The sequence below is a fragment of the Python bivittatus genome, unplaced genomic scaffold (assembly GCF_059951505.1).
Source record: "Python bivittatus isolate LINGU-HERP-01145 unplaced genomic scaffold, Pbiv_v1 ctg000020_np1212, whole genome shotgun sequence".
Taxonomy (NCBI): domain Eukaryota; kingdom Metazoa; phylum Chordata; class Lepidosauria; order Squamata; family Pythonidae; genus Python; species Python bivittatus.
Genome location: NW_028277030.1, coordinates 103,591,224 through 103,603,987, shown reverse-complemented (window position 1 = coordinate 103,603,987; position 12,764 = coordinate 103,591,224). Strand labels below are relative to the sequence as shown.

Below are 12,764 nucleotides of genomic sequence, written 5' to 3'. Positions count from 1 at the left end.
CTTGTGCTAGCCATCCACTGTAAAAAAAATGCTTGTTTTACATCAAACATTCTAATATATTTTCACATAAGATTTAAATGTTTCAGCTGTTATTTGCAAGAACATACTTTTAAATGTTATGTATCTAATATTTAAATACATAGGCAACAAGCTATATAGTACATGCTATATCTGATAGAACTGTAAAAAGTTGGATTTTAAAAAGAGGTAAACTTTTAGCTATTATAAAAATGCAGCATAAATAAATGAGTTTAAAGAACTGAGATATCCAAATCTAGGTCATAGTACTAGACAATATTCCCTTTTATGTATTCTCAATATCTACATTAATACAGATAAAAACAGAAATAAATTCTGTGGCAAGTATAGTTTACCAATTTATATTAGTATAATACACTTTTATATCTCTTGGTACAAAATATTTCATACCATACAAGACATTTGATACCCCAGAATGTTGCCCAATTGGCCCAGAGCAGATCCTATCAGTAAGTGGGAAGCAGGAAGATGCTAAACTGTCTTTCATAAAGTAAATACTAGATATAAAAAATGGTTCATATATGAGGCCCAAGGAAGTCACCCACGGTTGCCGTCTTGATCTTCAGGATGCCTTTCCTATTAATATAGATCTGGCTTACTTTGACTTTTTAGCTTTGTTTTGTTAACATTTATTAAATTTTCTTGGATGGATGAATGGTTCTTTCTAGATAAACTACCTACAGTATCCAGCTATCTTGCATAATTCATGAACACTAACTCCTTCAGCACATTTGGTCCTTTACAAACATCAGTCTGGTGTGTGTGTGTGTGTGTGTACCATACTTCCATTTTACTGATTTCTCAATTTATTTTCTTTATGAAACATCTGACTTGCACAATTAACTACAAAAATCTCTAGAAAATATAATATACCAGATGTAAGCAGCAGAACAAACTCTAAAAGTGATAATCCACAAAACCAAATTCTACTACGCATGTAAGATACCATGCCACACATATGTTAGATGCTTCCACCACTGCTATACTAGATGCCTCCACCACTGATCTAATGAGTTATGATTGTAGTTTATGGGTGATTCTCTGGATTCATTTGTTTTCTCCTCCACTCTTAATAAAATTTTCTTAGTTTTGTTATCAGGCTAATGCATGTCTATGAATACAAGTGATGAACTTTGATCAAATGACTGTTACACAGAAGCAAAGATACTTGGCACTGTATAAAAACATTGCCACTGGAATGGAAACAACATACACAAACATCGTCATAAAAACAAATATAATGATGATTTCCTTTAATTTAGGGGCCTGCAATGGGGCTCGAGAGAATCTGCTCCAGAGTAGCAGTGGAGTGGGCAGTTAACAGCAGTATCACATGTCCTGTTCTTACATATGTACATAAACACACAAAGACTTATTTCTGAAACAGAGAGAGCCTAAAGACTATGCAGGAAGCAGCATACAAATGCAGAACTTTAATTGTTGAGCTAATAGTTAGAATGAAGGCTAATTTGTCTGGGACCATGGAAAATCTGTTTCCAAGTCAATTTCCTCCCACATAAAGACACCATTCACTCAAGCAGAGACTGGATTCATATATCATGCTAAGCTATGGCTTGCTTAACCATGCCTTCCTGAATACATTTCTGCATTCATATCATATGCTAAGGTAAAATGAAATATAAACAAATTACATGTTAACAACTTAGCAGAGGGCTAAGCCAGAAAGTCCAGAAGATTTTTTTTTTATCCTCAATTGCTACTGCTGCAGCAAAGCAGAACTAGTAGTAAGAATGAAAGAGCAAAAATAAGTTTCCATTTCTCTCAAATGGATAACAGGTAAAGAGGCCTTGGAGCTCCTTCCTTTCCTCATTTGATCTCCTGTCCCCAATAAAATTGCCGCTGAAGCCCAGGAGCTTAAATTGTTCCATTTCCTACTTCATCCCCCTTTTAAAGCTGTCTAAATTGGCTGCTGTCACATTCTAACTATGAGTTGTGTGAACAGTCCTAATCTACCATTTGATATATTTTCATTGAGCCATAACCTCAAAATCCCTTTCCTAATTAGCCACTATCAACTGAAACCCCATCAACATATATGTGGAATCAGGATTCTTTACTCAACCTTCTCACTCTGCGCTTGATTACAATAACACATTTGCAGTTTATCTGCCTGTTCACTCTGCTTATAACAATCATTTAAAATTCTTCACAATCCTTTTATCTGTTTGTTTTGTTTTAACCATAATGAATAATCTGCTATAATCACAAACTTGGCCACTTCTGCGCTGATCTCTTTTAACTCCAGAAAGTTTCCTTTCTCTGACAGCCAGGTTGGTTTCTTCCTACAAGGGATTCCTGCATTGAGTTGCCAGCTGAAGGGTATATGGCACCCCTAGGCCACATTAACTGATGGTGCCACCTCCCGCCAAAGATTTGCATTTTTACAATGATTTGGAAGGAGAGATGGCATTGGTACCCCAGGCCAGTGTCTACCTGGCCTTACACTAAAGCTGGCCTGACCTTTGCATGCAGTGAATATAAATTAATTAATGGTCGCTACTTGAATACAAATGTTAAAAGAAAAAAATAATATAAGCAACTACAACTAAAAAAATAAAGATTAAGTAAATAAAAAGATGTTCACTTGATGGGAAAATAAAACAGACATCAGGCAAGTATTCTACAGATGAGAAAAAGCAGAAATGTGTTCTACAGATGAGAAAAGGAGAAAAGACCTATGTTTTAGCTACAGAATCAAAGAGCCAATGAAGATCCACCAATTATTTTAAGATATTAAGTACTTACATTTTAGTGTTTCTCCAGCATATGGAATATGCAATTTAAATCGATCACAGCTGGGCCCAAGAGTTAATGATGTGCAGCTACAGTTAAAAAAAAATAAACTGAGTTTTTATGATTATAGGTGCTACTCATATATTTTAGCTACATAAAGTAATTACTGTATGTTATGTACTTTACTGGGTTTTTAAGTACTTTCTACTACTATATATATCTACTACTTGTTTTGGTCTGTTAGCATTAGGGATGAAAAAGCGGAGTACAAATTGGCAGATTGTGCAAAGCAAAATAAATCAGGATGAGCCCATCTCCTCAAAAGTACTCAAGCAGCTGCAATTACAGCTGCTTCAAAAGGTTTCCCCATCTGTAGTATATGCATGGTCAAAATTTCTGGTGGGACCACACTCACAATTGTGTACAGACAGAGATAGGCTTTGAAAAACCCATGCTGACCATCGCAGAGGATGCAGCTGTTTTAATGCTCGAGGAAGAATGCTTTGTTCATTAACCTCACAAAGCATCTCTTTCAAATGCTCTGCATAACCCAACAAATTGCAAATATGCAAACTACTGCATTTTATTTCTTTTAATTCTATAACAATGCATATATTTTCATTTATTATTATGTTTATCATCATTATTATTCTATTATTTTAGATCCTACAACAATAGCAGCACATACACTGGCTCAAATGAGTTTGATTACTTTGTAAAGTTGGTACACTGGTTTGCTTTGTCTTTGAGCTTGAACTAACTCACAAAACAGGCAAGAAAAAGTTTCTTGGAAGTTTAAGTATAGTTTTGTCATACATTTTTACTGTAAATAGTAATACCTTTTACAGATAAAATATTGATGATAATAAGCTTTCATTTGGATTTATTAAAAATTGTTTTAACTGTTAACCATCTGTATCACTTGATATGTTTGCTAATCACATAAAAGACTCTAATTTTTTGTAGCACATACACTGTGACTGGTCCATGTAGTCTTTTGGGAACCACCTAGAGTTGCAAGAAAAAGTATGTGAACCTTTTGGAATTTCATGGTGTTCTGCATTAATTTGTCATAAAACGTGATCTGACCGTCATCTAAGTCAAGAGTATTGACAAATATAATGGGCCTAAAATAATAACACAAAAACAATTCTGATCCTTCATGTCTTTATTGAGAACAACCATAAAAACCTCATAGTGCTAGTGGAAAAAGTATGTGAACCCTTGAGTTGATCTCAAAAAAGCTAACTGGAGTCAGGTGTTAGCATACCTGGAGTCTTGTTAAGAAAATGAGTTTGGAGGTGTGGACTAGAGCTACGTTGATTGATAAAAACCACTCAAACTTTTTGAGTTTGCTCCGCATAAGAATATGCATATGTGAGCCATACCTTACCAAAAAGAGCTTTCAGAGGATCTACGATCAAGAATTGTTGAATTACATAAAGCTGGAAAGGGTTACAAAGTGATTTCAAAGACCTCAGAAATTCACCAGTTAGGCAAATGATCTACAAATGGAGACACTTTGGGACTGTGGCTACTCTACCAAGAAGTGGGCACCCAGTCAAAATGACCCCAAGAGCACAGTGAAGACTCATCAATGAGGTAAAGAAACAACCCCGAGTGACAGCCAAAGATTTGAAGGCATCATTGGAACTGGTTAACATCTGTGTTCATGAGTCTACGGTACGTAAAACATTGAACAAGCAGGATGTCTATGGCAGGACACCACAAAGGAAGCTGCTGCTTACTACAAAGAACATTGCTGCACGCCTGAAGTTTGTGAAGGAGCACACTGACACTCCACAGCGGTATTGGCAAAATGTTTTGTGGACTGATGAAACAAAGATTGAACTATTTGGAAAGAACACACAGCACTACATCTGGCGTACAAAGAGCATTGCATATCATTATGAAAACATCATCCCAACCGTAAAGTATGGTGGAGGAAACATCATGATTTGGGCCTACTTTGTTGCATCAGGGCCTGGCCAGCTTGCAGTCATTGAGGGGAAGATGAATTCCCAAGTATATCAAAAAATTCTTCAGGATAATGTGAGAATGCCTGTACGTCAGCTGAAACTCTGTAGAAGTTGGGTGATGCAACAGGACAATGACCTGTAGCAAGTCCACAACAGAATGGCTTCAGAAAAACAAAATCCGCCTTTTGGAGTGGCCAAGTCAGAGCATTACTGAATATAAATATGAAACCTAAGGATTTAGAGTTAATTCTTCTATTAGTAGCAACCTTTAAAAATGTACTCACATCAATTTTTCTACTTTTATACTATGCAGAAGAAACCTCAGTATAATCTAAGTTAGTCTTGATTAGCCTAAGCCCTTCCACTGGTCACTGAGGCTGCAATCCTATATACTATTTTTCCCTTACTGAACAAAGTTCATTTTTATAAGAGACCACTCTGAGGATTCTCTCTTGAGAACTGTTAAGAGGAAAGACCTAAAATTAATGCCAGAATGCTGCAACAGAAGCCTCTGATCATGCTCAATGTCTTGCTTAGTGCTATGCCGCCACTGCATGTTTCCAAGCTATTAAATGGCTGGGGAGTCTTGGCAGTGAATATAGAATCCAAACCAAAGGGTAAGTTGCCTACCACTTCAGGAAACAATTACAGTACTAGAAACTAACACTGCTCTATTAAATAGGAAATCTCACATTTAGGTTTTTCTCAACAAAATTGTTTCTACTGTGCACTCAAACTTACAAAGACATCAGATTTTACATCATGTTTTTTGTTTTAGGCTATGCACTGATGAATTCTAACATTCATCCTAACAATGATAAAGATTACTTATTAATGATATTTCATTTTTCTTGCATAATAGTTTCATAACATGGAACCAAACTCTTACTTAATAGAAATGGTTTTGACCATGTGACATAAATCCAAGTTGTTGTTAGTATTTCTACCGCTTGGTTGCAGGGTCCGTGTGTTCTTGCCTAGTTAACACAGAGAAAGCTATCAATGCATGTTGTGGCAAGGGGTTTTGTTGTTCAGATAGCTTGTCACAGAGCTTGACACGGATTAGGACTGAGAGGGAGTGACTGGCTCAACTGGCTTTTGTGTCTAAAGGAGGATGAGGACCTGAGTTTCCTACTCCTAGCCCAACACCTTAACCACTACACCCAACTGGCTGTCTACATGAATACAAATAGACTTTTGAATACAAAAAATGTTTCAGATTTTGCAAATATAGCATTTCTTTTTAATCTACTACTCAAAATTGAAGAGAAAAGGATATATCTGACATTATAATAAAAGAGATATTTAATAATAGCAGCAATCTTAAAAGCAACACTAAGTATTTTTCTAGGCTGTTAAGAGTCTGCTTTCTAAAACATTTTACTACTCTAAAGTGAAAGCTGACAGGATACACAGTTGCATTTTGCCCAATTATTTCTGTTTAAGGAAGCTTCACGGGAGATTTGAAAAATGGCTATTATCTGAACAACAACAAAAGATCCAGCCCAGAAAAATTACCAAAATACCTGCAAGGAGCTACAAAAGGTGCCAAGAATAAGGAAATAATAATAATAATGAGGTAATTTTAGCATTCTTATCCCAAGATGTATATGATATATAAAAGTATTTATGCCTTCCTTGATCATATAGCATATAAAATTGTCTCTTGCATATTTTTGCTATGATAGTATCCAAAGAGTACTGGAAGTATTATACATTTTTTATACTTTATTTACCACAAAAGGACCAATGGTTTTCCAGGACAGGAGCCTGTCAATATTATTTGCTAGTTTTAAGTTCATTTCCAAGGCAGTTCAAAGTGGGGAGTCTCTACTTTTAAAGTCCTAAGCAATTTAAATATCTACAAAAATACTTCTATCTGCAGAGATTCTCTAGAAGAGATCTTGTTCAGTGTCCCACTACAGTTATAAACCATACTAGGTCATTATCCATAAAAGTACTCTTTCAATAATGGAACCTAGATTTAAAATGTATGCCAGGTTCCTTCTTTGCTCATTTTTAGAAATCCTGCCTATATGTTAATATTGAGATGTTTATTTTTCCTGGATATTGGCCTACTTTTTGATTTTTAAGTTAACACTTAATTTTTGTTCTTTTTATGAATTTATCAATTTTACCACATATTGTGCTCCTTATTTACACTATGAGTATTATCTATCTATCTATCTATCTATCTATCTATCTATCTATCTATCTATCTATCTTTCAAATTTGTATGCTGCCCATCTCCCCCAATGGGTGACTCTGGGCAGTATTAGTAGCCAACTTGGTGCCCATAATTAACATAATAAGCAAATTGTAAGTTTCTCATCAAAAGCAGCCTCTTCTTGTACTATAATTACATGAGCTAAAGCTAAAGTTGGAAATGTGCTTATTATATTGTGTGAGCATTGTTCCTTTATTGCTTAAAGCATAAACATGGCAGCTATTAGATCATAAAAGAGAAGTATTGGCAGAAAAACTATTCATAGCATTTGTTTCATGATAGTGGCATAGTTATTATTAGTTGTCCTTTAGTTTTATAGCTGAAGCAATTATTACTGTACAGTTTATGGACAGTTCAACAGTCACCAATCATGTGAACCAAGTTACAACTACCATCTCGTTCATGTTCCAAATTTTAATCAGGTGGAAAAATAATGTTAATGATTATAGGAAACTGCCTTATACCAAATCAGACTATTCATTTAATTATTATTGTCAAGATTGACTGAAAATTGCTAAGATTACACACTGTGGTCTTTCCCAATCCTATTGAGAGTCAAGAGACTAAATGTGGCACTTTTTCTATGCAGAAAAGGCAGCATAAGATATCCCATTACGAAGGGGAAGACCTGCCTTTATTCATTCCATATCCCATCCCACTCATATTTGAGTATTTCTTTATTAAAACTAAATATTTGGGGAAAAAAGTCTCAGCCATGACCGAAACCAAGAATACTACCACCGTTTGTCTTCTCTACTTTGGATGAAGAAAGGCAGATGTGAAATTTTCAGTCCCAGTGGGCCTTTAGTCAGTGGCACCTAATGATTCAGTTTCTTCTCCTTTGTACAAACAGCTAAGGGAAGCCAGCAGAAGCCATAGCTGAAAGGTGCTCTACTGATTCAGGAAGAAATATTCATCACATGTGCCTTTCCGCCATTTTTTCAAACCCTTGACCGTGTAACTGCCAAATGGCCTTCAGCCTTTCCACCAATTATAGAATTGAGATGACAGGTAATACTGCACACCCATTAGCACAGGCATACTTTTAGGCACCTAACAATAGAAACTCTCCCAACTTTTTCTTTGAAAAGTGCTATTAACCATACTCCACAAACCCTTATGGAATCTAAAAAGAAATAATTTTACTTCCTATGCTAATATTATTTAATTAAAACATCAAGATTATATATTAAATGGATCATGAGTATCTAAGAACATAATCTCAATTTTGGGACTCAGTCCCATCATTCTTTGTGCCTGGTATGACTGTGGCTGAATAGACTCCATTTTGCTCTAGCTATATGCCAAAGCAAGCATATGAGACTTTATTCAGTTTATCAATTCTTACTCAAATAAGGCATATTCAAAACTATGCTAATCACAGAGTGAGAGTACAATATAAGTCATAAGTAACATACGACGTGGAATATGACCGAATCAGAGCATCTGCAGAGGTCTACACAAATCAATTTTAGTGTGATATATGGAATAAAGCAATGGATCAGCACTAGGGAGATCAGATTCAAGCTTCCCCTCAGCCATGGAAGCTCACTGGGTAACTATGGGCTTGTCATTCTCTCTCAGCCCAATATATTTCACAGGGTTATTATTGTGCAGAAAAATGGGAGGATGGTTTGTTGTGTACATAAGTAGGAGCTCAGGAAGGAAGGAAGACAAAGCTCTGGGAGAATATTCACCCAATATTAAAACAACTAGTCACCTAAAATAATTCCTACTTTATCCTAGTAAGAAATGAGAATATTATGCTGAGACAATATGCTCAACATTTTGGGCTCACCTGTGAAAATAAAATACTTGGAATGATTGATGAAAACTAATTTCCCTCTTAAGTGTTCTGCACAAATCAGGAAATCTTTACAAATATGAAAAATAGATCAGTAAGAGCTTCTTTTTTTTCCAAATAAATGAGAAACATTAAAAGTGTTTAAAGAAATTTGAAAATCAGCCCTAGGAATAACATCACAAGGACATAATTTGAATTTATTACAAGACAGCTTACCCAGATTTCAGATCAGTAATCCTTAAACAGTTAGTTGCATCCAATCCCACTTTTCCATTTCTCACCACATTGGAGATCAAAGGAGAAAGTGATGGAGAGATTCTGTTTAAGGCAACTTCAGGAGACATATTATTTGTAAGTTATATTCAACTCTGCAAAGAAAATAAGTAAAAGTAAATGCAGTAAGCAAGTAGGAGCGAAGGAAAACAGAGAGAAATTTGGGCAACCATTCACAACTATACCCTACATGGTCTCTTTAAATAACATTCTTACACATGGTTTGTTCAATTTGTCCATTAGTTAATTCTGATGGGCAATGCAACTTGTGATCTTGAAATATGAACACAATTCGCTACTAGCTTGATAAACCTCCCAGTTTTGCTGCCTGCCAAAAGAGGGTAAAATGCTTGGCAGACAACAGTATATAGATGGTTCAGCATATTGCAAGTTGTCCAGCCCATAAAAATATGCTAAATAAAATAAAATTTCAGTACTAGACTTTAAACAGTACTCTTCTAATTTATCTTACAATGAACTCAGCAATCACCAACATATTTAGAATGGCTCGATTTTACCCATTTTTAAAATGTGGCCCAAAAAAAAAAAAACTTAAATAATGGAAAGTCATACTGTTTTTGATATAGGTTATGCTGTGTTTATTCTAATTATCCAAATAAAATTACACAAATGGGGAAAAATAAACAGCAAATTTAACATGCTTTTTATTTTATAAAAGTACTATATATGAGAGCCTATGAAACTTTATAGGCACCTCATTAAATATTATATGCATATGAATAAAACATTCAGGAAAGACATGTTAAGTAGGTAGCTGCTGGCAATCATTTACTGAAGAACATTTCACATCCCACTATTTTAAAACAGACACACACAACGGTAAATGATTTTATGTGATGCCCCCCTGCCCCCGGATCCAGCGTCCTTGAACATACCTTTCATAAAAACACTCCTCTATATCTAATCAATATATTGCTAAAGCTGACTCTAAATGAAATATAACAAAGATAGCATGAAGATAGGAAACACAATCCAAGATTACATCTGGCTCCTTCCATCGTAGCCTCTCTATGCTACTCTTAGAAGTGCTCCAAAAGAATCCTAATAATCCAGAAGAGATTTTGAAAGTTGGACAGGAAGCATCTACTTGTTCTTGGCTGATCTTGAAAAACTAACTCTAACGTGGTTATTATTTTGATGAGATCACCACAAGATTCTAAGCTGTAGGCTATAAGGGAAGTTGAGTAACTTTACTTAGGGGGAGGAAAGAATCTGTTCTCCTCCAACCATGTCTCTTCCATTGGAAGGTAGTTAGATTTCACCCTTATGTAGAAAATTGTGCAAAAAATATGTTTCTCAAGTACTGAAAGCACATTTTACATACATTATATTACACCAGAATTACATGATAGCGGCATTACAGAATCTACACTGAATGTATACAGATGGAGGATTACAACTAAGGCAATGAAATAGCCTCTGAAGATGGAAATCCAGATTCAAATCCATCCACATTCATAAAAGCTCACCGGGGGGGGGGGGTATTGATGTATTTCTTTAATTAAATGTATATATCACCAAATCTGTTAGATGCACAAGTTACAATATAAAAACAGAGTTAAAATAACTATGGTAAAAGATACATCCAATATTTTTACATAAATTGATCCAAAGGCAAAAACAACCTCTAATGCTAAAAATTAAAGAGCCAGTATGGTGTTGGACTAGGAGGAGGGAGACCCAGGTTCTAGTCTACCCTCAGCCATGGAAGCTCACTGGACAACTTTGGGCCAGTCACTTCCTCTCAGCCCAACCTACCTCACAGGGTTGCTGTTGTGGGGAGCACTATGTATGTTGCCTTGAGCTCCTGTACAAAAGGGAAGATATATATCTAATAAATAAATTAGCTAATAAAATCCCAGTCCAGGTGGTGCACAGTCCCTCCCAAAAGATCCTCTGGGAGAGTCTAGTCTTCACTACCTTCTAGGAGGCCATCACTGAGTGGGCAGCCTAATGTCTAGAGGGAGGCTCTTCCACAATATAGGTGCCTTTTGGCTTCAGTCCCCCTCATCTGTGGAACTGGGGTACCAGGAGTGGCATCTCCTGGGAGATTCTTCTTGAAGGGTCAACTTTGGTTGGAGAAGATGATCCTGAAGTTCAGGAGCACCCTTCAGCCCAAGAAACCTCACAGAGCTGTTGTTCTGGGAGAAAAAAATAGGGAAAGAGCTACATTTGTCCCCTCAAACTTCTAAAGGAAAAATATGATACATGATGATGTGCCATCAAGTCGTTTTCAACTCACAGTGACCACATAGATAGATTTTCTCCATGATAAATGACATATGAAGCGAGATGCAATCTGGCTCCCAAATTCTCTGCTAATAATTGACCCATCAGTTACACTTTTGCCTGTAGCAAATATTAAAGGCATAAGGCTCAACAGTAATAAACACCTGCAAGTATTAGGTTTTAGGTTTGATGTGTTTCGCCAGTGGTAATGGAGCAAAGGACAGGACACAAATATCAATGCTTGGGGGAGAATGAGAGTTGCATCCATCCCATAAAAAAAGGTAATATGAGACTGAAAGCTCCTATTTCCACCGCAGGAGCTCCTACACTTGACGCAACGCCCCACAGCAAGGAAGACCAGGCATGGGAAAATTAGGTGACACAGCCACCCAGCACGCCTTGAAACGGCTCGGCTTCCTCCGTCCTCCCTCAACCACCACCGAGACTAAGGACACCTGCACAATGATCAAAAGAACCGCGTACAAACCCCGAAACTGCACCGACCTCTCGCCTCTCCCTCGCGCCGCGGGCGCCTGCGTGGACCCGCCCACTTCAGCCTGGCATGCTACGTGCGCGCCGCGAGCCGCCTCCAAACAGTCGAGAGCCCTGCCGGCCCCTCCCCGAAAGCCGAGGAAAGGAAAGCGGCCCTTCCATGGATATAGGTGGTTTGCGCGCGCCTGACTGTAAACGGTTTTATAAATAGCGAGGACGATGTTACAGCAAGGTTCTGTACTGACAGTTGGTCTCGTCGGTGGGTTGGGGGACAAGTAGGCAGGACAAGTAGGCGCGAGTTAGCATGAAAACGTTGTAAAATGATCCTCAGGCATTTTAAAGGGGTAGCCTACCAGGCCCGTGAAGGACCCCACAGGTAAACTGGGTTTGGGGATGCCGCACGTTCGATAATAGGTGGATGGTGTTGAGAGCTGGTGGAAGGCAGGCGGCTTAAAGGTCACGCTGTGGAGAAAAAGAGTCTCTCGCAGTGGCTCCTTGCTCCGTTCTTAGCATGGTAGTTGCGGAAGTCGTCGTGGTGGGATCCTGTATGACTGATCTGGTGAGGTTAGTATTGTACATGAGGCCCTGCTTTTCCTAGGAAACTACAAAAACTGGTCCAAGCACAGAAATCAGAGACTTCTTTTTATATTGAAAGAAAAATGTTTGAACCAGGAGTCCCCAAATTCTTCAGCTCATAGACCCCTTCATGAAGTTTCAGATTGTTCATTGACCCTCAAACGTTTATTATATAAAATAATTTAAAAAATACTACTCTAATAGTACTACTACTACTAATAATAATAATAATAGTGGATAGTCCCATCAACCCTTGGGGGTCGATACTGACCACTTTGGGGAAACCTGGTTTAAACCAATCCTAATCATTTGAAATATCACCTTAAAGAAAACCTAAGAATAATATGAAATAGTTGGAATAGTTTCAAGC

The 12,764-nt window shown here is 37.1% G+C and overlaps 2 protein-coding genes across 5 annotated transcripts in view; one reads left to right on the top strand and one right to left on the bottom strand.

Annotated features, from left to right (window-relative positions):
- The window catches only part of BABAM2 (BRISC and BRCA1 A complex member 2), a 154,713-nt gene extending 142,738 nt beyond the window's left edge, over positions 1–11,975 (bottom strand). The window contains exons 1-3 of one of the 3 annotated variants that reach the window (XM_088145598.1): positions 11,831–11,975; positions 9,020–9,171; positions 2,806–2,882 (exon numbers count right to left, since the gene is read on the bottom strand). In XM_088145598.1, the coding sequence (XP_088001724.1) occupies positions 2,806–2,882; positions 9,020–9,147 (205 nt within the window). In that variant the 5' untranslated portion in view covers positions 9,148–9,171; positions 11,831–11,975. Of the gene's footprint in view, positions 1–2,805; positions 2,883–9,019; positions 9,172–11,813 lie in introns of all 3 variants that reach the window. The other 2 variants (XM_007432912.3, XM_088145603.1) reach the window with 2 other exon arrangements.
- A 191-nt stretch (positions 11,976–12,166) lies between these two features.
- RBKS (ribokinase) overlaps positions 12,167–12,764 on the top strand; it is a 64,347-nt gene continuing 63,749 nt past the window's right edge. Inside the window, exon 1 of one of the 2 annotated variants that reach the window (XM_088145619.1) lies at positions 12,167–12,382. In XM_088145619.1, coding sequence (XP_088001745.1) covers positions 12,330–12,382 — 53 coding nt within the window. In that variant the 5' untranslated portion in view covers positions 12,167–12,329. The remainder of the gene's footprint in view (positions 12,383–12,764) is intronic. The other variant, XM_088145617.1, reaches the window with a different exon arrangement.